The 27,041-nt window shown below is 41.8% G+C and overlaps 1 protein-coding gene across 4 annotated transcripts in view; it reads right to left on the bottom strand.

Annotated features, from left to right (window-relative positions):
- ITPR1 (inositol 1,4,5-trisphosphate receptor type 1) overlaps positions 1-27,041 on the bottom strand; it is a 326,205-nt gene that overhangs the window by 180,990 nt on the left and 118,174 nt on the right. For 3 of the 4 annotated variants that reach the window (XM_081821132.1, XM_081821136.1, XM_081821141.1), the window contains exons 5-12: positions 25,522-25,637; positions 15,135-15,221; positions 12,443-12,601; positions 10,451-10,549; positions 9,259-9,342; positions 9,003-9,149; positions 3,731-3,826; positions 2,246-2,290 (exon numbers count right to left, since the gene is read on the bottom strand). In XM_081821132.1, the coding sequence (XP_081677258.1) occupies positions 2,246-2,290; positions 3,731-3,826; positions 9,003-9,149; positions 9,259-9,342; positions 10,451-10,549; positions 12,443-12,601; positions 15,135-15,221; positions 25,522-25,637 (833 nt within the window). The remainder of the gene's footprint in view (positions 1-2,245; positions 2,291-3,730; positions 3,827-9,002; positions 9,150-9,258; positions 9,343-10,450; positions 10,550-12,442; positions 12,602-15,134; positions 15,222-25,521; positions 25,638-27,041) is intronic. The other variant, XM_081821151.1, reaches the window with a different exon arrangement.

The raw sequence follows: 27,041 nt of genomic DNA, 5'->3' as shown, positions 1-27,041 counted from the left end.
TACGTGACCCACGAGCAGAACAAAGTTTCCTCTCCCAAACTTTCCCAACTCCAGCTTTTCTGCTCAAGTTTCCCGGCCCACAAGAGGGTGAGGGGTGCAGGACTCTCCCAAGGCTAACAACTTCCCCAGAGAGGCAGGAGCTGGGCCATTGGCCTCGTTGGTGCAGGGTGAGTCCCCCAACCCCTCCTCCATATGAAGACTGCCACCCAAGCAACATCCAAAGCAGCCAGAGCAATGCAGTCTGGATCTGCACCCAAGCCTGCTGGCATATTGCACCACCGTGGCATGGAGAAACATGAGAAAGTAGAAAGATGACTGAACTCTGAGAGAACCGAGACATGTGACGAGTTAGGACCACGCTCTGGTTCCTCATTGGTCCTACAAACATCATACAGTCTCCCCTAACTCCTTTCACTGCACTGCTGTGTAGCCCAGATGAACTCATGCATGTAAAGGCACTAAAAAATGCTACTGATCTTGTGCAACTTACACAAATGCTACTTACTGAGCGCTTACTATGGGCCACACCTTAGGCACCACACCTCAGCTCGTCCTTACGACAAGCATATCCGCCGCTTTCACAGAGGAGGGAAGTGAGGGCCAGAGAGGGGAACGTAGCTCCTTCAGTCACACAGCTCATCCAAGAGGGGGGTCTGCTATTTAGACCCAGCTCTGCCTCACTTCCCTGCCCTGCTTTGGATCACTGCATTCTTCCTCCAGCACTACAAATGTTGGACCTCCCCGTGCCCACCAACAGGCCAGGAGAGCAGCCCCGTTCCTCACAGAGCTCAAGGTTCAAATGGACATCAGCTCTCACTGGCAGAAGCTACAGCACTCCTTCCAAGTCATCTCAGAGAGGAGACTTCCTCTGTGTTACAGCCCAGATGGCCATGCTAATACCATTAGATGCAAGTCCCACAAAGGCAGTTATTTCTCTCAAAATCAAGAAGGTGCAGGGACAAGAACTGCCTTATGAAAAATGGCGCCCCTGCTAGTCCCAGCCTCTGGAGACCGGCCACATGAACACTGCACACCGATGTTGGGCAAAGATTTCCCTGCACATTGGCAAGAAGTCGGGCTAGGTCAGTGCTCTCAACCTTCCAGGCGATGTGGAAGGGCAGCTTTCAAAATGAGCTCTGGAAGTGAGGGTGAGGAAGATGAAAGGAAGGAACAGGACCCTCAGCTGCTCCCTCCAGAATTGGAAAAGACATGAACTCCTGCAGCAAGTCCGGGAACTCAGGATGTGAAGCCCTCGGCTAGCACTCCTCTTCCTTCCTTCTGAAGCTAACATTCTATCCAAACATAACTGCAAGGGTCATCCTTCCCACAGAATTTGGACCTTCCAAAGACAACTGCATTCTGTATTATGTCCACCCCAAACCCCTTTATTTATGAATCCACCTTAAAACCTGTAAGTTCTTCCAAAATTTTACCGCCCCCCACCCCACCCCGGCAAAAAAGAAATAAGCTCAATACCACCTACCATATTCACCAGAGATGATCACATGAACACACAATGTCAGAGTAGCAATTATTTGCATTTTTTAAAATCCTAGACCAGAATGAAGTGCTTTAATGATAGCCATCATTTCTATATAACACAACCACTGCTCTCTTTAACCCATAGTTGTGGACAGTTCAACCCTCGAGTGCCTCCAAATCAGCATTAATTGGTTATATGGCTTCTAAAGAAGGATCCTGTTGGCATTAAATTCTAAACCACATTATAAAGTTTATTTCTGAGTTTGCAGAAAGCAAGGACAGATGGTTAGACAATTAAGTGTCTAATCAGATGTCAGGAGCACCATGCTTCAGGTGTTACCTCCATCATCTAAATGACACTATCCATCTCACACACTCATTCCCTGAAAAAATCTGGGTGAGTCATAGATTGAGGTCAACAGCAATCAGATATTCATTTGTAAAAGGCCGACTTCTTAAGGGGCCATCTCTGTCTCTAACCTAAGGGCATTCCAAGAGATACCATCAACTTCTACAACTTAATAGTGGAGACCCCTTGATGAAGCACACAGAAGGAGCATCATCTGACAGTCTTGGACCAATCAGAACACAGGAAGATATGACTGCCCTCAAGGGAAGCATAGAACAAGACCCTCTTTTAAGTCATCCTAAGGTGTCCCCTTCCCCATCACTCAATGACAAATGGCAGTTTCTTCAAGGGGATTCCAGATCATTTGGCCTCACCCTACCAGATGGAGACAAGAAGGCGCTTGCTCATACTTACTGAGGGCTGAAACTCCAGGCATTCTTCCTCAAAGTCAGGGTCTACCTGATGAAAAAGAATCATTAGGAAATTAAAACATCCATTGATTTCTCCAGGACTCGGCCCCACTTGCAGGAGACTTCAAGGCCTGCGAACATCTCTGAACAACTAAAAACTTGTCCCTTCCCTCTGTTCATGAAACCAGCATGCCACAACAACACACATCACATGAGTACAACACACACGGAACGATCTACCAGTCACCAAAAGACGGCTCTCAAGTGTTGACAGAAGAACACAATGAATTCACTAGCAAAGCAACAGTTACAACCCTGAGATAAATAAAAGATCAGTATTCAGTCATTGATAATCCTTAGTTTTAGTCAGAAATAAAAAATTTGTGGCCTCCAGCAAGAGTTTACACTCGCTTCAGAACATAACAAATAATGCAAATACCATTGATCTTTGGCAAACCATGTAATCAACATTTCTCACAGCTGGTTAGCTGGGTCCATAATTCCTTAGGGCTTCATTTTCAATGTCAACTTAGTCTTGACCTTCAGTTCTTAAGTATTTCGAAATCATCACTTCTTACAAGAATCAGGCATCCCAGGGGGTTCAGCACATTTAGATTCAGCTTTCTTTGGGGTCAGCTGCAGAAGCAATACTAGCACCCATGCATCACCCTGAAAAACCTCTGGGCCATCCCACAGTGGGAGGTATCTGTTGATGTACGACTAGAATCTGATATGAATGTGTATCGTACATCTTCTAGCAGATCAGAGTAAAACTCAGCATCTGTCACACAGTATGATGGCTCCTTAATTTAACACAAAAATTAAAAAGTAAATTCCTCCTGTCCTTCAATACTGAGTCTTGCCTTTCCTCAAAAACCCTTTACAGACATTTAAGGTAAAGTTAATTTCCTTGATTTTTGGCATTCTTGCAAGTAAAAGACAAGACCCTCTCTATTCCACTAGTGCTCTGAGAACCAGAATACTTGTAAAATTGTCTAATTCTTCGTGTCCTAATGCTTCCAGCTTTACATACCATGTTTCACTACAGCTGAGTCTTGGACATTCATGTTAGGATCAGGGCTGGTAGATAAGATGTGGGGAGAGCAAAATGCAAGAGAAAAAATTTCTATAATCCTAAATCCCAGATTAGCATTCTTTTCTTTGTTTTTTTAAATTTACTCTCTTAGCAACTTCCAAATATACAGTATAATTAACTACAGTCATCGTGCTGTACATTACATTCCAATGACAGTATTATTTTCTAACTTGTTTTCTCCCCATATCTTGATCAAAATCCCTGTGAAGTACTAAAATGTGTTAATCATCTTTACCTTTTCTTGTCTATAAGCAGGGAAATGAGGCAGGAGGAAACAAAAAGCAGAAGGAAAAGCAAGGTGACTGAGCATCTAACTACCCAATGGCCACAGGTAAATGAAGAAAAAGGAATGTCTCAGGCTTGAAAGAAAAAGACACAGAGGCTGCTCCTTACCTCTGCTGCTAAGTAATGCCCTGTAGCAAGATGCTTGAAACGGAAGAGGCTGTTCCAATATCCTGCTCCACCCCGACACGGGTCATGTTGGACCACCTACAAGAGGAGAAATGATTAACAGGAGTGCAAATAATGTCAACCCATATTAAGACAACACTGAGACTTCACACATAAGTCATAGTTCAGCAGTGATATTTACTAGCTAAAAAAAAAATGAGTATCTTCAAACAAAGCCATTGCAAGTATCATACGTAACGTCAGAGGTCAAACATATGAAGTGCTATGTTTCTCCAAAGAAGAAATAGTCTCCCAGTTAATACGAAATGATTCCAATAAAAAGCTGAATGTTTCTCAGATTATTTGCTTTAATCATAATAAAGTAGAAGTTAAGATTCTACAATTCATCCATAAAAGGCATGACAAATAAAAAGACATTCCAGAGGACACTGTGAAAGCATTCTATACTTGTACTCATGTGCTGAAACACATAGATAAGCCGGGGCTCTGAAACTTGAAACTCACAGAGCCTGGGCCAATTTACCATAAAAATACATATAACTTCAGCTTCTGGTCATGACGGTATAACTGGCACTGGTATTTGGTGCCATGAACAATTAAACACTGCACAAAATATATGAACTTGCTATAGACAATTAGAAAACTGGATAAAATACAGGAAACAATTGTGTTCAGATGTTGGACAACAGGCAGTACACAATTGTGATCTCTGAGAAAGGGGAAACAAAGTGATCTTCATGAATATTCCAGCTTTCTGCCTTAATGTTCTCTCTGGATGGTAGTGTTGGGAAGAAGAATCCAAGCAGAAGACACCAGTCTGAGTTGAGGAGATACATCAGAATTCAGGGAGACTGAAGTGGCTGGAATTTGCTGGGGCAGAATACAGAGCTACCCAGAGAAAAAGCTCCAGACATCTACCCAGGGGCCTCCTTGAGTTCTTGGTTGAATACCAAGTTGCATATGTGTAAGTTGAGACCACACAAGACCAAATGAAGAATGACAGGAAAGCTGTGAGCTCAACGTTCTCATTGCTCAGTTGGGGCTGGGTGGTGTTCTGAGAGATTCCATGGAATACCTGGGGCATTCAGCAAAAATGTCAAAAGGGTTACACCTTAGTAATGGGGCCAATCCAGCCCTAAAAAAAGAAAAAAGACTGTAACACACTTGATTTAGCAAAGCTTTAAAATAAGACTCCAAAGCCTCAAACTGATTCACAAGTAACTTTACTGTCTAACAAAACAAAACTCAAAACTCTTTAAAGGAAGACAACAAAATACAGACACTCCACAAAGTAGCACCACAATGTTCAGCATATAACCATGAAGCACTGGACAGATAAGAATCAGGAAAATGTGACCCAAAAACTCAGTGACCTGTCAGACAATATCAAATGATCCAGCACGTCTGTGTGGGTTGGTGGGGGCAGGAAAAATATTTGAGAAAAAAATGAATCCAAATTTTCCCATTTTAATACATATACAGATTCAAGAAACTCAATGAACTCAAAGCCAGGATAAACACACACACATACACACCTACACACCCACCCACCAAGGAACATCATGATTAGATTAATGTAAACCAGAAATAAAAAGAAAAATCCTAAAAGCAGCCTGTGGGGGGGGGGGGGGGGAGGTGGGAGCACTTTATACAGAGAACAAAGGTAAGAGACCACTGAATTCACATCAGAAACAATGCACACAAGATGACAATGGATACACAACTTTTAAGTACATAAAGAAAAAAACTGTCTACCTAGAATTCTGTATCCAACAAAAATAGCCTTCATAAATGAAGGCCATGTGGAGAAACTGGAACCTTAACACACCACAGGTGGGAGTATCACCTAGTGCAATCTGGCAATTCTTCAAAAAGTTAAACAGCATTACCATAGGACCCACAATTCCACCCCTAAGAGAACTGAAAAACCTATGTCCTCACAAAAACTTGGTACGTGAATGTACACAGAAGCATTATTCAGAAGAGCCCAAAAGTAGAAACAATCCAAATGCCATCAAGTAACAAAATATGGTATGTCCATACAATGGAATGTTATTTGGCAATAAAAAGGAATGAAATACTGATACACGTGGCAATATGGTTGAACTTTGAAAACACTGTGAACTAAGTAAAAGAAGTCAGATACGAAGGATCACACTGTAGTATATCATTTATAAGAAACGTCCAGCATAGACAATTCTATAGAGACAAGAAACAGTGATTGCCAGGAGGGGAGTGGTTTGAGGAGAAACAAGGTGTGATCAGTATGGATACAGGGCTCCTCTTGGAGTAATGAAAATGTTCTAAAATTGATTGTGGTGATGGTGGCCAAACTCTACAGACCTAAGTCAAACCATTAAATTGTACACTTTAAATGTAGGAGTTGTATCTCAATGAAGCTATTATTGGGGAAAAAAAAAAAACAACATTTTTAAAATGAAGGTGAAATACATTTCCTCATTTTCAAATGAGAGCTAAGAGAATTGGTCACTAGCAGGCCTGCTGTACAAGAAATGCTCTACATGGTATTGTCTTCCTTTTTTTATTTTAAAGGAGCACTTATGATTCCAGAATCTGCAAGAAAAATATTAAAAAAGAGACATTCAATGTTTTCCGAGGATATGCAGGGAAAAACCGGCAGAAAACAACTTTTTAGGGAGTAAGAATTAGACAGCTGTTTCTTCTCAGAAGAAAAAAAGAGACAGAGAAGATGCTCTGAAGTGGACTTCTGAGTTAAGTACCTGACGTTTTAGAAATCCAGACCTCAAACACCCTCCACACAAACTTGTGACCTTCATTCACTTCTATCAATTTAGAAGTGAATAAGACATGGTACCTGCCCTTAAATGTACTCAAGTCAGCCACAGTGACTTCTGCGGGGTTCAGACTTTTTTTTTGGTGGGGGGGTTTATGACAACATTTTAAAGCAAGATGCAAAAATGTTTGTAAAGTGATGTCAACTGTGCAAAAAGAACCTGCTCACAGAACAAACAGCTCCATGGAAATGGGCACATTAAGTTAATGAAATGACAGTTTACTTCTTCCTTTCTTTCCCGTATTTTCAGTTTTTCTTTAGTTTCCACTTACTCGTTTAAATTCAGTTGAGAAGAATTTTTTTTTTTTTTTGGCACTAGTATCCAAATCACACATGAAAAGTGGTTCTGAAAGACTGTTTTGAACATATAAAATGCTGTGCTGAGTACAGTGGTGACATCAGTGAACAGTGACAAAGGTCTAGCTCACAATGGGTTTAGAATCTAACAGGACTGACAGTGTCTCTATGTAGGCACTAACTAAAAAACTCCGAACAAGTGCTATGGGCGTGAGAGGAGAAAAAGAATAAGGAGAAGGCAGAAATTGAAAACTTTATGTAGAGTCCTTTCATCATGAAAACTGTAGAAACTTTTCTATACAACAGCCAAGATAAACCTGAGTATTACAACATCCATGTTAAGAGACGTAAGACAATTTTTAAAATGGGCAAAATATTGGAACAGACACTTCACTGAAGATGATACACTGATGGCAAATAATCATTAGCCATCAGGGAAATGCAGATTAAAAGCACTAGGAAATTTCATTACACACCTATGATAATGGCTAGCATTAAAATGACTAACCATACCAAGTGTTGGTGATGATGTGGAAGAACCAGAACTCTCATACCCTGCTGGCAGGAATATAAAATGACAGGAGCACTTTGGAAAATAGTTCGGTAGTTTTTTTTCAACATACACCCACCATATGATCTAGCTATTCCATTTCTAGATTTAGCCAAGAGAAATGAAAGTTCATGACTATGAAGAGACTTGTACACATTCATAATGCCCTTAGAAGCTTTAGTTGTAACAGCCAAAAGTTGGGATCAACTCAAATACACATCAACAGGTGAACAGACAAATTGTGGAACACCTTACGGTGAAACACTTCTCACCAATAAAAAGGAATGAACTATTGACACATGCAACAACATGAATGAATCTCAAAATAATTATGCTGGGTAGAAAAGGAGACCAAAAAAAGATTATATGCTGTCTGACTCCATTAATACAAAGTTCAAGAACAGAGAATACCTAACCATGGAGATGGAAGTACTTCTCTAGGAGGAAAAACAAGATAGTGCTGGAAAGAAGCTCAAGGGAGACTTCTAGGTGCTGCTAGTCTTCTACTTCCCGACCTGAGTGCTGGTTATGTGACTGTACGTGTACGTAAAAATTCATCAAGGTACATACTTTTGACCGGGGCACTTTGTGTCTGCTATCCCTCAATAAAAACGTAAAACCTTATTAAAGCAAGAGAGGAAGAAGAGAGGAGGCAAGCCAAGACAGAGAAATGCATGTACCCCAAGAGCTGCAGTTACACAGAGAGAAGGGCTGCGGGGGAGAGGCCAAGTCCCTGCAGCTCAGGCTCTCGCCACCTCTGTCACCAAGCACTCATGCCACTGTCTGTGAATCCCACGATTCTAGTCTCAATAAATGACATGCCGAATCATTTATCTCCTCAAGCAGCAGAATCATTTATCCCCATAAGGAGCTCACTGATTACATTACTCCCCTGCTCAAAACTCCTCTCCAAGCTCCTCCCCTGCCTATGACTTAAATCCCAACTCCTCACAGCCTGGACAGATGCCCTTCAGGCTCTGGTCTCCAAAACCAGTTTCTCTTTCACTTCCTATCCTCTGCTCCCCACCAAACTGGGATGCTGAGCCTTACCCTCAAGGCTGTTTCATATTCCCAATTCCATGCCACCGTCTGACATGAGGTGACCTAAACTCTACACATCTCTGCCTTTAGAAATACACGTCATCCTGTACGGACCAGCTCTGGTGCTACCTCCTTCACCCGACCTGAACTCCCTCCCTCATCCCTCCCTCCCACACTCCCCCGAGCATGAGGAAAGTGTCTCTGGCCACTTCGCCATCCAGTGATCTGGGTGTGTCTCTTTCTACCCTATCCCTGGCATGAGTCACCAATGTATCCTACTGAGTAGGTGCTCAACTACATATCCTTGGGACAGACAAATGAGCAAGGGAAAGGAAGACATGGAAGGAAAAGACAATTCGATGGCTGAGAGTAAGAAACTTCCAGCTTCAGCTGTGAGTTTGCTTCCGAAGTGGACATCATTTTCCTTCCCAAGCACACCCAGCATCCTTCGGATATGGCATGATGTGCTTGTTCATCTGTCATCCTGACCCATTTTCGGAAAGAGGTCAACCCCCTAACCTTCTCTCTCCCTCTCCAGCCCCGCCCCTTACCTCCACCTCCCACAGGGCTTTTGAACTCGTGGCAGATGTGGCTGACTGCCGGCCGGTAGTTCTCAGGAAGACATGCTGTTTCTTCCTGTGCTCGTCGCAGGTAAGGAACTTCTCCTGCTCCGCATGGAACAGCCTGACCACGTCACCCTAAAACATCAGCACATGGAGGGTTTAAGGACAATGAATTTTACAAGAGGACTTAGCTGCTGCCCCATGTAGAGCCAAGTGCTGCCAGCCTGAGAAGTAGCAAACTCACCCCCTTCAGTATGTCATCTTTGTTGTCACTCCATTTCATGAAAAGGACGATTTTCCAGCTGGTATTGCAGTTGACAGAATTGACCTGGAAAACAAATGACAGTTATTTTTTCACACATCCCTCCCCATGACTGTGTCTTCCAGCCCCCAAAACTCCTCATCACTGCCCAAGAAGCAGGGCTGGGCTTCCGCCCCAAAATCCTACCAGTTCACAGCCATAAGTTCACAGGAACCGCAAATTTAACTGGCCTGGCAGATGTGTTTGGTAATCAAGGGTGCATTTGTGCCCATCACCATGTATGCTCGAAATGACTAAGGGAACCTTACTTCCAGCCTTTCTTCTCCAAGTCTCCTGTTCTGCAGCCAGAAGGTACAAGTTCAGTAAAAACAAGGGCTGATAAACAAAGGTACAAAGATTCCCATGAATACACTCTAAAATGTGAATGAGCTAGTGACGCTCAATAAAAGCTACTGCTTGTACACTAAGTATACGCCAGGCCCTGGGCTAAGCGCTAGTATTCATGACTACGTTTAGTCCTCAGCAACACCCTAAAAAAACAGTCAGGACCATCACACCTATTTCAGACAGGAAAACTAGTGCACAGGGAGATTAGGAGATGTACGGTAACTAGCCTAGAAACGCGAAACTAGGGGATGGAAGATTTGGGATTTTGTTCCACATCTATCTGACTCCAGAGCTTGTGTCCCCAAGCTGTAGACAAATATTTATGTCACAGTCAATTTACTGCCCTTTGGTCCTGTAATTGCCAAATTTGAGGCCAAGGAGATATATTGCCAAAATCAACATATCCCCGTTGCTAGGCCGCCGATGGCCTGTAGTATACTCATCTTAGTAATCAGCCAAAGACATTCTCCCAAGGGAAACAAACTGGAAAAAGGAGCTCCTCTGGCCAGAAAAATTTGGTAGAAAAGGCCCTTCTCTGGCTTAACAAATTAGGCAACAATCTCCCAGTTATAGGAGGCTTAGTAGACTGAGCCCTAGGGTAGCTATCAGCCCTCACCCAACCCCACATGGCAACCCTGATCCTGGGTCTTGGTTACTCACCTGCAGAACAGGTATGCTGCCCCAAGTCACTAATAAGGTCACTTTCAGCATGCACATGCTCTGCCCTCAAGAAGGCCTGCTCCTGCAGCCTCTGCCTGCCCACAAGCCATCACAAGGTTTCCCTTACCTCGTTGCAGCCAGGGTTATCCACCAGCTGATGGCTGCTAGCATGAAGGGGCTGGCCAGCGTTGACGGGGTTCAGTACAACCTTGTCACCAATGACCACCTGGAAAGGAAGAGGCCAACGGAGCTTTTCACAAAACAGGTCAGAAGTCCCTGGTGGAGGGCAGGTGGGCATCCTTAGACCACCCCCTTGGATATGGCACATCCTCAGCCAGCACAGCCAAACCCTTCATAGTACTGGCCAGCCAGTGATGTCCCATGATCCCTGTCCAATCCCTGGAGAAATGCTAAGACCAGCATGGGACACCACTGCCAACTGTCAATATCCCCCTTTTCCTATGTTAACAGAGATCTATAAGTAAGCGCTGAGTATTAGGAGTAGAAGCAGAACAATGCCTGAAGGAAGTCTATTTTTAAACAAATAAAACTATAATCTTCTATATCTAAAGCAATGACTTTCATACTTTTTTGGTACAAACCACAGGAAGAAATACATCTCTATTATATTCCAGTCATTCCTACTTATGTGCACATACATGTGTGTGTATATATATATGTGTGTGTGTACATATGTAGATATACATATCTATATTTATCTAAAACAGAAGTTACCTCCCTAAAACAATACTTATCCTCATTATGTTTAGGACAGCCTGATACTATCTATTCTACTCCACTTTCTAAAATGGTAGTCACAAGCCACTAAACTGATCTGAGTCCACAAATAGATCAACACTTGTTTGTAAAACACTATCCTACAAAGGATAACCAACCTTTCAACTCCATCTTACCTTCTCAACTAAGGTACAGCTGAACAGGTAAGTTTAAAGAATAAGAAAGCCAAGGATTTCCCAAAAATGAAATTCAGGACAAAACACCTTGCTCTTTTATTATGAGGGCAGAAGGAAGGAGAACAGAAATGATGGCTTCCTAAGAGGTAAAACCCATCTATTTTCAGTTTGTTACATTTGGGAAGGATATACAATTAAATTTTCCCTAACTCCACTTGGAGTACCTCATAAATATATATTAAGTACCTCAAAAAAATCCAAAACTTACGATGAAAACTAAGCTTTACTGGACTTGTCCTTCTCTTCTCAGTTGAGGATCAATATTTACTGCATACCAACTGGGAAGGAATGGTCTGCTTCTACCTGCTTCTGGGATACAGCATATAAATGAATACTACACTGCCCAAAGCTTGTAAACTTAAATAACAATACTGAAAATGGCAAAACTCAGTTTGAGGTTAAGGCTAGCTGAGCATTTTGACAAGATTTCAAGCTGTTTAAGGAACACATTTCGTTTTAGTAAAAAAACTTCTATTTCCGAATCTTAACAAGGTCAGAAAAATGGCTTAATAGCATTTAAACATACTTGTTGTCAAGTATATGCCCACATAATGACATACTAATGTAGCTGACAATTATCAGAACTGCTCTAAGTCACACGGACAAGTATCTCAGTGGCTTTATATCCTAGGGACCCTGAGGAGAGAAGCCTACTCAGGACGAATTGCAGTCACTGAAATGGGATGGAGAGCCTGTTGGCTTATCGATAAAGGAACAAGTGAAGAATAATCCTAAAATCCATTCTCCTTCCCTGTTGTCTCTAGTTCTCTTCTCTTCTCCTTCTTTACTAACTTTATTTCCAAAATAGAGAGGCGTTTCCATTCCACTAATGATCTAGAATGACAGGGACACTGCCCGGGACATTAATATATGATAGCTGTTTTCATGGTGAAGTTACTGAGGTAATGAGCTATTCATACCATTTTTTCAGAAACTCAGTAGGAAAAACACAGCTACTGTATTTAGGTCACACTTCTCTCCAAATTTCCCTGTTTCCCAAACATTGGTTTCCATAGTGACTCCCTTCTCTTCACACAGGATGAGCCTCTGGTTCCAACTATAACATTCTCCCAGTTGACTTCTATATACAGTTAGGGTTGGAGGCGTGGCATGGGGCACTCCCCAGGCTGTGAGTCTGCACTTACACTGTCTCCGATGGAGCGCAGCTTGTAGAATGGCTGAATATAAAACCAGGACCCTTCATTTCCCGCCTCGTCCAAAGTCACTCTCATGGCGTTCTTCTCCAGCAGAGCTGGAAGCCTCTTATTCACAGTTAGGTATTTATTACTTTTCAAATGCAGGAGCTGAAAACCCACAGAGAGAATAAGGGGAGTGTCAGCAGGTCTCTGAATCTCTAAGATGTCTCTCTCAGTCACATAATATGTATCAAACATTCCTTCCACCCCTGAGCTAACTGTGAAGTTAGAGAGTCATTGAAGTGCCTGAGGCAGGGAATAATTAGAAAATAAGAAAGAGCAAAGGGAGAAGTAGAGGGAAGAAGAAATATTTTATTTTATCCCCCCAACATGGCCATGGACAAGATGGATGCTGTTCATGTCAAGCACACCGTCAGCAAGGAACAGCACTCTGCCATCTCTTAACAGGTAGGAGCCTAATCCCATGTAAAGGAGCTGAGGAACTGCAATCTGAATATCCCTGACCCTAACATGGAGCTAAGGAAAGGCACTTCTGAGCACAAGAAATAGTTGAAGAGATGACCCTATAAGGGGTAGTCATTTTATGTGGAATAACATGGCTACTATAAATTTCCACCGTCAAGTGCTAAGCACTTTATTCTTGATTCTTGGGAGAACCAAACAACTAAATGGGAAACAACCTGTCTCATAGTAGGTCTATAGCAGGAAGCATTGATTAATGCTTCCCAAATTAACAGGCTATAAGAGAAGATGGAAGGGTAGATTATAGATAGCTCAAATCCTGCAGAAATATTAAGACCAGCATGGAACTTCATTGCCAACCGCCAATATCCCTTTTACACATGTTAATAGATACACTTTCTAGAACATTCCTAGGAGGTCCACACTCTTCTATCAATGTTGTTAGAGTCATGAGTCTGACTTGTGAGTCCCTGGCATCCCTAGGCCATTATACACAAGGGGAAGGCAATGCCCTCTTAAGTCTTCATTGTTATCCTGGTGAGTGGCCCCCGATCCTCCACATACCTGTCCAAGTGCTGAACTGAATTGGTTTATAAACTGACATTACGTAGAGATGGATCCCAAGATCCAGGCTTCGAAGAAGTAATAATATCAGCTAAAATGTATTCAGAGCTTACTCTGGGACAGGTATCCCTCAATCATTATAGGAAACAAATATCATTATTATTCCCATTTTGCTAGTGAGCAAACTGAGGCCTGGGAACATTTCTTGCCCAAAATCTCATATTCATTAAGTCACAAAATCTGAATTGGAATACACTTAAGGGTTTACAGTCTTAGCCCCTGTGCCTACCTTCCGTCTTCAGTTCAAGCCATACTCTCTGATCTAACCACATGAGGGAGTCCTGAGTTTGAAAGCACTGGTCTGGCCCAGTAATAAAGCTGATACTGAACTCTGGGCCCACCTGGCCCCTTGTGTCCTTTTTCAGTTGGACAGAACTTGAAAGGAATTTGGAGTGGGACTGGAAGGACCTATCTTCAAACAGATTTGAAAGCTACTTTAATATTCCAAAAGGCCAAATCATAATAACCCATTTAAACATAAAGGGTTGCTATTACCAATGTGGCAATTCTACTTTTTCCATGATCTAGATTATCACTGCTCTCTATCTAACACAAATAACAATGGGAAGGAATTCCTTTGGAACCAGTCAAGTTTAAATGGCAAGTGCTATCTTTCAGAAAGGGAAATAATGAAGCAAGATAACCAGATGGGTCAGGTCTTCAAAAGTTGGTCACTATTACCCTTTGTGTCTGTATCAAAATGATCCAGCAACTAGATAAACAGAAAAAGGCTACAGAGGTACCTGGGTGGCTCAGCCAGTAAAGCCTTGGATTTGGTTTTGGCTCAGGTCACAATGTCAGGGTCACTAGTCAGAGCCTCTGGTTGGGTTCTGAACTCAGTGGGGAGTCTGCTTGAGATTCTTTCCCCTCCTGTCCTTCCCCCTCTGCTCCTCCACCCCACACCCACCCCCATTTGTGCAGGCACTAGCTCTCTAAAATAAATATATAAATAAAATCTTAAAAAAAAAAGAAAAAAGAAAAAGGCTACATTTGGCACTGGACCTTCTCACACACTATTTTCTGCAAGGATAGACCCAGATAGATTTTTCTTAGCAAACCCCGCAGTAGCTATTTCCTAAAGTGTGTTTTATCCCCATGCCAACTTTAAAGCCACAAGGGATCAACAAGTAAACCCCACAACCCGTGAGACAAGATATGAGACCCATCATCAAATATTCTACCTGGAGGTACTGAATTGCTCTTACTGCCCCTGTGACCAGCTCTTGAACCAACAGATAAAAGTTACAGGGAAGCCAATTTTTACCAAATAGAACTTTCAAGGAAAGCAAGTGAAACAAAAGTGCAGCAGCCAGGCTCATTTCCAGATAGGGAACTTCTCACTTAAAATATCTGCACAGAACTTACATTACCAACTACAGGGCAGAGTAATGGCTTCTCGTGCTGAGAGTGGGCCAACTCAAAAGCCCAAGAATCCAACCCATATAAGAAGAAATGCTAGACGTTTTGCACCAGACTGGCTGTCTCCATGGGAGTCCTGCTGGAAAGCTGTCCAAACCCAATCTCATGTGTTTATTTTTTAGTTTTGTTCTTTGTAACACTCCAGCTCCAGAAGAGAAGGGCGGCCATGACCTACCTGGATCACGTTGCCATACTGGATTACGGTCCCCAGCAATTTCCTGTTTTCTGTCTCATTCTGCTTCTTTTCCAAGTCTGCAGCATGCTGTACATGGAGAAGAAATACTGTTCACAGAGAGGAAACAATGGCTTATATTTCTCCACAGTGATGCAAAACCAATGTCACCAGTTCATACAAGAGCCACAGAAATAAGCAAATACCTAAGCAAAATGAGCAAGGGGTTCAGGAAGCCATCCCACTCTGCCCTTGTTTTTGTTGGCCTTCTTGGCTTTTTTTAAATATATTTTTTTTCTTTCAGGCATTCATGGACATCTGCTTAGGTTAAGACGACGTCAAAAGCTTGTGTATTTTTGAAGAAAATAGGGTAGGGGTGGGAGAGAATTTGCATAGCCTTTTATGATTTGTAAAAGTCCTCTTTTAAGTTGGAGTAAAATAAAATTGAATTTAAATGCTGGTTTCAAGTGATTTCTGGTTCTGCATCCTGGAATATTCATGAGCCTCAGTTTCTACTTTTGTAATATGAGGATAAAAATAGCACCTACACTCTCATGTATCACAGCGCCTGGTCACTGCAGCATTTATGGAATGCTGGTTATTATTGCTAGACACTACGGTAATTTATTTAATTTTTATGGTAGTTCCCTGAGGAGAAGATCATTATCACCATTTTTTTTAAGATTTTTTATTTAGTTATTTAACAGAGAGAGACACAGCGAGAGAGGGAACACAAGCAGGGGGAGTGGGAGAGGGAGAAGCTGGCTTCCTGCCAAGCAGGGAGCCCAATGCAAGGCTCGATCCCAGGACCCTGGGATCATGACCTGAGCTGAAGGCAGATGCTTAATGACTGAACCACCCAGGTGCCCCCATTATCACCATTTTAAGAAGAAAAAACAGAGATTAAAAGGTTTATTTGACATTGCAATTAGTTGGGATAGTGGGTACACAAGGGGTTTGTTATACTATTTACTTCTGTGTACATTTGAAATTTTGCTTAATAATGTCTTATTTTGAGGCACCTGAGTGGCTTAGTTGGTTAAGTGTCTGCCTTCGGCTCAGGTCATGATCCCAGAGTCCCCTGCGTTGGGCTCCCTGCTCAGTAGGGAGTTTGCTTCTCCTTCTCCCTCTCCCGCTCCCCCAGCTTGTTCTCTCTCTCTGTGTCAAATAAATAAATAAAATCTTTAAAAAAATAATGTCTTCTTTTAAAAATCACATATCTGTATTGTGGTATGTGTCCACACACACGCACACACACACAATGGAGTATTACTTAGCCATTAAAAAGAATGAAATCTTGCCATTTGTGACAATATGGATGAACCTAGAGGGTATTATGCTAGGTGAAATGAGTCAGACAAAGACAAATACCTCATGATTTCACTTACATGTGGAACCTAAAAAACAAAGCAAATCAACAAACAAGGGGCGTCTGGGTGATTCCGTTAGCTAAGCATCCAAACTCTTGATTTCAGCTCAGGTCACGATCTCAGGGTCATGAGTTCAAGCCCCACATTAAAAAAAAGAAATGAACAAACAAAAAAGCAGAAACAGACCAATATATAATGACAACAAACTGGCAGGTGCTAGAAGGGAGGGGGTAGGAGATGGGCAAAATGGGTGAAGAGGAGTGGGAGGTACAGGGCTCCAGTTATGGAATAAATAAGTCATGGGGATGAAAGGCACAAGATAGGGAATACAGTCAATGATACTGTAATAGTGTTGTATGGTGACAGATGGTAGCTACACTTGTGAGCAGAGTGTAACCCATAAACGTGTCAAGTCACTATGTTTTACACCTGAAACATAACACTGTGTGCCAACTATGCTTCAATTAAAAAATAAATAAATAAAATATAATGATGTTGGATATTTTTTAAAAAACCACACATCTATTAAGTAGCAGAGATAATCCTCAAACCCACATTTGGGTTAACTGCAAATCTATAGGTACAAATGGGGCCAGGAGACATTACTAGTCCAAATTTGGCATGCTTGGGAACCTGGTAAAACTGAAGAGAGGGTTCCAGAATAGTCTGCCAGGGCCATCAACTGGAACAGGCATTTTTATTCATTTACTTGTACACCTCAGAAAGTATTGTTATCATATTATAACAAAGCTGAAGGGGAATCAGCTTTGTCCTAGGCAATAAAGAAACTCTTGTTCCAAGCCCTGTCCCCCAAACCTAGACTGGGTCAAACAGAAGTAAATTAGCAGGGAAGAAAATCCGTATCTAATCTGATGGATAATAAAACCCTGGTGACCAGCCATACATTTCAGAAGAGCTTCCACTGTTCTCTTCCCGGAGTTTCCCTCTCCTTGAGGCCAGATGCCCCCCAGATGCCAATGGGCTAACAGGCCTCTTTCCCAAGAACAGTCTGCATTTTCACAGGACCTCCTGGGTTTGGGCCTGGCTCCACCACACACCAGCTCTACCATCTTGGCCAGGTTACTTAATTTCCCCAAGCCCCACTCAATATTCTCAATCACAAAATGGGGACAATGCAAGGGAGATCAGAGAAAATGCGTGCCTGATACATAACAGGCATTCAATAAATTCTAACATTATTACACATACATTTCTAAAATTAAGAAATGTTCTAACACTCTGATGATGAGAATTTCAACTGGTGGACTAAGTTGGGTGGGGGAGGAATCTTTCCATTTCCTTTAAATCCAGCATATGCTCCATCTCTACCTTCAGTGTAAGTATTTTTAGGAAGGTACATCTTTTGACAAAAATAAGCTGCAGAACCCCAATGTTTATAGCAGCAATGTCCACAATAGCCAAACTATGGAAAGAGCCTAGATGTCCATCAACAGATGAATGGATAAAGAAGATGTGGTACATATATACAATGGAATATTATGCAGCCATCAAAAATTTGAAAACTTGCCATTTGCAACGACGTGGATGGAACTAGAGGGTATTATGCTAAGTGAACTAAGTCAATCAGAGAAAGACAATTATCGTATGATCTCACTGATATGTGGAATTTGACAAACAAGGCAGAGGATCACAGGGGAAGGGAGGGAAAAATGAAAAAGATGAGACCAGAGAGGGAGATATACCATAAGAGACTCTTAGTCTCAGGAAACAAGCTGGAGTGGAGGGGGGTGGGGGGGTTGGGGTGGCTGGGTGATGGACATTGGGGAGGGTATGTGCTAGGGTGAGCGCTGTGAATTGTGTAAGACTGATGAATCACAGACCTGTACCGCTGAAACAAATAATACATTATATGTTAATTAAAAAAAAAAGACCTCAAAAAAAAAAAAATAAGCTGCAGAAAGCAATCCTAAACCAAAAAGAAACCACATTACAAGAGGGAATGATCTGCCTATGTTAGTGCAGATTACTGTAAGTTTCTCACATCTGTCTCAACCCTGTAAAACAATGGTCTATTCAGAGGCTTTCCTCCCCTCTCTCTCCCGGAATTAGTTACCAGTCTGCTTCTCTCAGTTACCCAAGGATAAAAACCCCTGGGTTCAAGACACATCCAGAAATAATACCAGCACAGACAACATGCCAATCCTAGGCATCCGAACTGCCCTCAGCACCGTTCCTAGGTCGCTCTTCCCCTCCAACCACACCCTCCCTACATTTCTTCCCACCTTCTGTTCTTCCTAGTTTCATGCCTGTGCTGCACCCCTCCAGAGATCTCCAGAGCACCGCACAGGTTCTATAGGTAGTCTCCCAAACACAGCACTGGACAATCTACTTGGAAGGAGGGTTTAGACTTCTTAAAGAGGTATTTGTTCTTGCCACTAAGTAGTTGTCTCTGCTAATACAGACAGAACAACTGAAGAAAGAAAAAAATGTCCAAGTGGGAAAAATCAATACGTTCAATAAAATAAGACACAACGTCTTCCAACAAATACAGTTTTTTTCCTCTACTCAAAACCTCATACTGAAAGGACTCATCTTTAGTAAATCACAAAGCTGTGTTTCTTGGGTTTAAATGACATAAAGGTTGCTGTTTAAGAGAGAAAATTCTCATGGACATTCCTCTTACTCCCAATTTCCAGTGGCCTCAGTTTAAGAAGCACTCATCTAAAATATTAAGTTCCGGGCGCCTGGGTGGCTCAGTTGGTTAAGCGACTGCCTTCGGCTCAGGTCATGATCCTGGAGTCCCGGGATCGAGTCCCGCATCGGGCTCCCTGCTCGGCGGGGAGTCTGCTTCTCCCTCTCCCACTCCCCGTTTGTGTTCCCTCTCTCGCTGTGTCTTTCTCTGTCAAATAAATAAATAAAATCTTTAAAAAAATAAATAAAATAAAATAAAATATTAAGTTCCTACGCTTAGATGAAGTGCAAAAGGGGCAACTCAGTGTTTGCTGACATGTCTACATAGAAACATCAAGTCAGTCATCAAGAAGGCATATATTCCGTATTAAAAACTAATTAAGTACCACCAGCTCTACCAAAGAGTATTTGTCTAAAAAGATATAAAAGGTAAAATTAGAAAATAGTAGAGAATAAATACCTAAGAACCTCTCTTAAAATACTGTCACATCTGTAATACTGTTGAAAGGTTTAATGATAACCAAGCCTACATAACTACTGAATGAACATTCCATGCATTGACCTTATAGACCATTTGAAGAGTTCACTTTTTCTATAAGTATAAGCGTACTTTTTTAAAGAGAAAACTCTCCAATTCATTTTACTTTTTACTAAATACATAAATACCAAATGTGTTCACTTGAGTTCGCCCATCGGTCCTTAGATAACTTCCGCCACAAAGCCAAATTCCAGTCTTAAAACCATTCTTCATGATTTTTGGGTTCAAGAGTGAGGCACAGATTGGTAAAAAGGTAGTGAGGTACTAACTACACCTGGGCCCACTGATCGAGGTTGCTTCACCCTTGAACAGAATGTGACTTGGTCTGTTAAACCCCTCAAGTATATTCTAAGGAATGGCCCATGCTGTAAGGCGGTGAACTGACAAATCTTTCTGAAGGATTTTCTGGCCATGTCTCTCAAAGATTTTCAACAGGCGCAACTTTGATTTAGCAATTTCATTTCCAGAAATTTCTCCTAAAAAGATAATCTTGCACACAAACAAGTCCGTAACAGCTAGTTTCAGTACTATAAAAACTGTCAGGATTCCGAATACCACCCACCCCACAAGGATTGGCTATGTAAAATTACAGCGCTGGCATACGTGGAAGAACCATGTGGCCAATAAAATGAAAATAAAAGATATTTATTCATTACATATTAAGTGAAAAAAGTGAGTTAAAGAAAGAGGAGACAGCAGTACGTTTCCATTGATACTTCAAAATGTAGAAACACAGGAATATAATGGGGGGGGAACACACCAAATATAAACCAAGATCATATTTGAGGAGTAAGATTTAGGGACTGTATTTTTTTTCCTTTTTTTACTCATGTGTATTTTGCCATTATTTTTCTATCATACTCATGTGTGTTATTTCTTCAAAAACCTCATCATATCTCTGTGACAAATAGCCTTGATTTTTTCAAAAGTCATCTTAAATGGTAACGTTTTCAAAATTTAAAACCTAATAATTTAAATACCTTTTGCTCTTTTCCCTTACACACTGGGTTGAGGACTGTTTTGAATTTCTTTTTTTTTTTTTAAGATTTTATTTATTTATTTGACAGAGACATAGCGAGAGAGGGAACACAAGCAGGGGGAGTGGGAGAGGGAGAAGCAGGCTTCCCGCCGAACAGGGAGCCCGATGTGGGGCTCGATCCCAGGACCCTGGGACCATGACCTGAGCCAAAGGCACACACTTAACGACTGAGCCACCCAGGTGCCCTGTTTTGAATTTCTAAGGAAGAAATAACACTTAATGCTACGGTCTCTATCACCGTGGTTCACCATGGATATTACCATCCTCCCTAAGCAACATCAAGGTCAATCTTATCATAGCCACCTGTTATTTTATTTCAGAAAAACAGAGAAACCATTATTCAGTTACTACAGAAAGGTCACTGGAACAGTGGGGAAAGGTTATTTCAGGTCAACAAACTCTACACTGTGTAATACAATAGGGAATTAAGGCTTCTGAAAACAAGCAATATAGGACCCAGGCTTCGGGAGACAAGAGACTTGCTATTCCTCTGGCTTTTCCTAGCTTGTCAAGACTATGACTTAATGTAATTGACCGTTTCTCAGAACCAAAACAATGCAGGTCAAAATGCTGTCAGCAAACAGTAGTCAAGGCCTTTGAACACATTATGTGATTTGTGGGTGGGAGAAAGCTCATTTTGCCAAAAGACTTTTGAGAAGTCATGACCAGAAGAGTTAGGATCCACTTAGTCCTGCAGAGGGAATGAACACACAGTAACCAGCCACTAGATGTCATTCTCCCTCAGAATGCTGTTTACATGTTGCTTATCCTAGTCAAAAGGAAGTCAAGTGGTCTAGACAACTAATTCCTTAAATGGCATTAATTTAAAATAATCTGACCTTTGATTGGGGTGCTGCACAGTTGTTGACAAAAATAAAAATGAAAACCCACTGGAGACTTGCCATCAACCCCCAAAAGCAAGCAGCTGGCCAAAATACAACATTTTAATGACTGTACTAAAACACGTACATGACTTCTGGACACTAGAGGGGAAAAAAAGGTCCAAAGAAGCAGGAAAGTAGGAAATGCACAAAGTCAACATCCAAGTCACATCAGTACTCCTAAATCAGGGGAAAGTACTAGTTTCCTTTGTAAAAAATGTTTTAAAGAACCAACAGCATGAAAGAGCTATTTCATTTTCTTTCTTTTTTTTTTTTAAATAAGGAGTTCAGAGTTCTTGATCACCTTCAAGATTGCATTTTTTCAACTGTGCAGTTTTTTGCACAGTTCATTCATGGGAAGGAGCACTGAAAGCAATTTCCATTGACACTTCATCACAGGTTGCAAACAGGTGGCTAAAGAACCCCATCCAGCTTGAGACATTATTGTACTGAATGGATGCTTTAAACTTCAATTGAATTAGTTGCCAACATTTTTTAAAAAATTGAGATATTAGATATAAAGCATGAATTTTTAGCTTCTCTTGAAAAAAGTAGAAGATGTGGCAGCAGCTCTGGGCCCAGGTTCCCATGCAGCAACAGCAAGGGGACAGAACGGCCCCCTCTGGACCCACAGACATGCACACTCCACTTAGCAACCAGGCCCACCAAGTTCCTTTTATTCCAGTTGGCTTCCTGCATGGTCAAGAGGAATCTGATTTTACAACTCCTGCTGTAAAAACCATAGGAAAAGGAAGGTTTTTGAGATGTACTCTTTTTTTTTTTTTAAGATTTTATTTATTTATTTGAGACAGAGAGAATGAGAGAGAGAGCACATGAGAGTGGGGAGGGTCAGAGGGAGAAGCGGGCTCCCCGCTGAGCAGGGAGCCCGATGCGGGACTCGATCCAGGGACTCCAGGATCATGACCTGAGCCGAAGGCAGTCGCTCAACCAACTGAGCCACCCAGGCGCCCCTTGAGATGTACTCTTAAGATCTGATTGAACAGAATGATTTTCATATCAGAAAAAGAAAAGTCCGAACTACAGAAGACGTACTTCTTCCAAGATAACCCCACAGGCATAAGCACTAAATAGCTAATTAGAGAGATGTGCAAGATTAAACAATCTTGCCCAACCCATTCAGCTAGATTCCCATAGTCCCAGCACAGACGTCAGGAGGACCCTGGGTCATCACAAAGTTGGGGGAGGCGGGGGGTGCTACTGATATTCAGTGCACAGGACTCAGGATGCTGGATGCCCCAAAATGCATGGTACCATCCTGTATAAGGATAAAGCATTATTAATCCTGTACAGTTGTATGTCTGGTTGTCATTTACATGGGTTAAAAGGCTGTCTGCAATTTCTGGGTCTAGCTCCTAACTCCACTTTACATATCAACACAAAGCATAGTTTTACATGGTTTAATTACCATTAATACATTTACCCAAAATGCAAGGGCTATTTAATAAAGGGAAGAGTGTACTTTGCATTATTTGTAACACTACCAAGATCTGCTGACCATTTTGGAAAATTACTTACAAAAAACATGCTTTTTAGCAGCCAGTACTACACACCTACCTGAGTCACAGTCTTTGGTTGCCTCAGAGTTTATATAAACAGGAGTGAACATTTACTTCCTTAAGTCCCCTAGAGTAATCCTGCCCAAGCATTAACTAAAGTATACGATTATAAGATTTATTACTTTCCTTTTATTTCTCCTTCATAATTCATTTTAAAAAAATCTGGTGTCTTCAGAGGTTGTATTATTTATGAATGTTATTTCATGTTCATATAGTTACATAGTATTTTCTATTAAGAGGGAGTCTGTTGAGGTTGAGAATGTCTGCCCTAAAATCATGAAAATAATGATGCAACTCCTTAAGTATTCAAACCAACCTATTTGTTTCTGTTCTCTCTTCTTCTCCTACCCTCTGACTCCCACAGATGCCTCAGAATGAGGCTTGTCACTTCTTCTTCCTCCAGGAAGCCCTCCCTGACTACCATATCGCCCACACTTACTCACAGAGATGGATTTGGGTGCCCCATCTAGGTGTTCCCACAGCCTCCTAGGTGCTTTTAGGTTCACCCCTTAATAGTACTTGCCACACTATCTTGTCACCACTTCTTTATTCCTTATTAACTCTTGAGCTCCCAGAGGGTTCAGATGCTGTCACAGTTTTATCCCAATTCCCTAGCACTGTGCTGCTTCATTCAACAAATATTTCTTGAGCACCTACTATGGGCCAGATACTATCACAGGCTCTGGGGACACAGCGGTGAACAAGCCAGCCATTGCTTCTCATCGTGGGGAGCTGTCATTCTAATGAATGAAAGAGGATAATTAAGGGAAGTACTACATATAATTGCAGACTGTCATCAGTGCTGAGAAAAATAGTGTTGCAGTGGAGGAAAGCCAGCAGGGCATCGCTGAGATAAGGGAAGTGAGGTGAGACCTCGCTGAGATAACACTTAAACAGAGATATGAAGGAGGCAAAGGTCTTCACCTAGGAAAAGTCAGGAGAAGAAAGTTCTAAGTTGACAAACTGGAAGCACAAAGGTAGCAAAATTGTTAAGAGACTATGGCGCTCAAAAAAATGAAGTGAAATAAAGCTACTGGAGCAGAGTGAGTGCAGTTCAGAAGGCTCAGAGGAGAAATCAGGGTCCAGCAAAGCATAACGTCTAGATTTCATTTTAAATGCAATGGGAGTTACCGCCTGTGTGTTCTCACCCTGGACAAGCTCACTGAGTTTAGGAACCAGGTCTTTTCATCAGACCTAGAGCACCTAACCCCATCCAACATGGTACACACGGGACCAAGAAGGCCCTCCACAGGACCCTTCCTTTTACCAAATGCAGCTGGTTGTGACTTTGCCAAAAAAAAAAGAAAAGAAAAGAAATTAGTCAAGGAGAGCCAGCGTGACAGATGACCTGGTAAGCTCCATGGTGCTCACAGATACTCTACGTCTTTAACTATTACCACTAAGTCTCAAAAGAGACCTTTGTTTTTCATTCCATTAGTAAATATTTGAGTGCCTACTGTGTTATAGGCATGAGAGAGACACCAATGTGCAAACCTGACACAAATCTGTGCCCTCAAATAGTTTACATACAAGTGGGGGTAGCCAGCTGATAAAATACATTAGAAAGATTATGATAAATGACATTGAGAAAAATAAAGCGAGAAAGGGGCACAGTGAATGGGTTGCAATTTTAATACTACTACATTGGATATATGTCATGTCCTTCTAAATATCTCAAAGTAGTTCCACACAAATTAGCCTCACCAAAGAATTAGGTCATCTAGATACGAGACACTAGAAAACTATGTCATTGTTTTACAGACGGAGAAATATGCTCAGAGAGGCTCCGAAACTCGCTCATGGTCACACAACACATCAGCAGTGGAATAAGCTTATATGCCAACTAATAGTCAAGATATATACAGTGCTAAAATTTATTAAGCACTTATTACGTTGCAGGCACTGTTCATGTGCCTTTTATGTTTCATTTCACATAATTCTCACAACAATCTCTTGATGTGGATATTATTACCATTCTCATTTTAGAAGCAGGTAATGAAGGCACCAAAGAGCTAATTAACTTTCCCAATATCAGTACTGAGTGAGTGATACAGCCAGGATTTGCTTCCAGAGCTTGTGCTCATAACCAGTACTCTAGCTAGAGTCACCCCAGAAAGGGAATGGCTAAGAAAACAGTAACTCTCAAGGGATCCCAGGTTGACTCCAACCCATCTCTTCTTAGGGTCAACTCCCTTTTACCCCTTTATCAAAGGACATAGGAAAGCCTGTGCCCAGAGCTGGAGGGTTGCAAAGCTAACCCACTTCACTCAGACACAACCCAAGTGGCCGTTCCTAAGACCCCCATCATGGAGAGGTCCCTCGCAAATACGTACGTGCAGTTTGTTGAGCAATACGGCATCTGTTGTGCTGTTGGCCCCTGGCTTGGCAGCTTTCCAGAACTGCTTCTGGGCAGAGTAGCGATTCATGGGACATAGCTTAAAGAGGCAATCTAGAAGTGAAACAAATAAAAATCATTTTTGAGGAAGTATATGCATTCAACCTATGAAAAAACATTCTATGTATGTATAAATGACAAGTTACAAGGCCTTTTTAGGAACCTTTCCTCTGACCTTTAATCTATACCACCACAATGTGAGGTGCCAGGTGAGGAAACTGAGGCTTTCAGAAAGTAAGTCAATTCAATGGCCATTGTCACACAGCCAGTTAGGGGCGGATCTAGGACTCGGAGTTCAGGGCTCTTAAAGCTACCCCATAGTGATCTCCTTTCCTTCATGATGGGCAGACAGAAGGATGGACACCCTAGTAATATGCAACAACACAAGCATTTTCATATGTAAATATAACTCTCTTCCATCCAACTACATTAAAAAAAAATTAATAAACTACAGAAGGGGTGCCTGGGTAGCTCAGTGGGTTAAGCGTCTGACTCTTGATTTCAGCTCAGGTCTTGATCTCAGGGTCGTGAGTTCATGCCCCATGTTGGGCTCCATGCTGGAACCTACTTAGAAATAAATAAATACTAAAGAATCTTTCTGGCAGGGACCTCTTAGGGCAGTGGTCTCTTGAGCACCATATACAAGATGATTCTCGGGAGCAGAAATAAACTATCAGGGGGGCTTGCACTGAAACAGCACAAGCCTTTGTCCCTCAGTGTCGGTGCATCATGATGTGTTTCCATGTGGGTATGCCTGGGCTCATACGACTTCATATATTGTCTTAGGTAGTAGAACTGGCCCTCACGTGCGGAGAAAGGGGAACCCTCCTGCACTGTTGGTGGGAATGCAAACTGGTGCAGCCACTCTGGAAAACAGTATGGAGGTTTCTCAAAAAGTTGAAAATAGAGCTACCCCACGACCCAGCAATTGCACTACTGGGTATTTACCCCAAAGATACAAATGTAGCGATCCGAAGGGGCACGTGCACCCCAGTGTTTATAGCAGCAATGTCCACAATAGCCAAACTATGGAAAGAGCCAAGATGTCCATTAACAGATGAATGGATAAACAAGATATGGTATATATATACAATGGAACATTATGCAGCCATCAAAAAAACAAAAACAAAAAACCCCTGAAATCTTGCCATTTGCAACGATGTGGATGGAACTAGAGGGTATTATGCTAAGCGAAATAAGTCAATCAGAGAAAGACAAGTATCATATGATCTCACTGATATGAGGAATTCTTAATTTCAGGAAACAAACTGAGGGTTGCTGGAGTGCTATGGTGAGCGCTGTGATAAATCACAGACCTGTACCTCTGAAACAAATAATACATTATATGTTTAAAAAAAAAAAGAAGAAGAAGAAGAAGATAGTAGGACGGGAAAAATGAAGGGCGGGAAACCGGAGGGGAAGAGGAACCATGAGAGACTATGGACTCTGAGAAACAAA

The sequence above is a fragment of the Leptonychotes weddellii genome, chromosome 1 (genome assembly GCF_054177405.1).
Source record: "Leptonychotes weddellii isolate Sample4059 chromosome 1, ASM5417740v2, whole genome shotgun sequence".
Taxonomy (NCBI): domain Eukaryota; kingdom Metazoa; phylum Chordata; class Mammalia; order Carnivora; family Phocidae; genus Leptonychotes; species Leptonychotes weddellii.
Note: the sequence above shows the minus strand (reverse complement) of the source record. Positions and strands in the feature narration are given on the sequence as shown.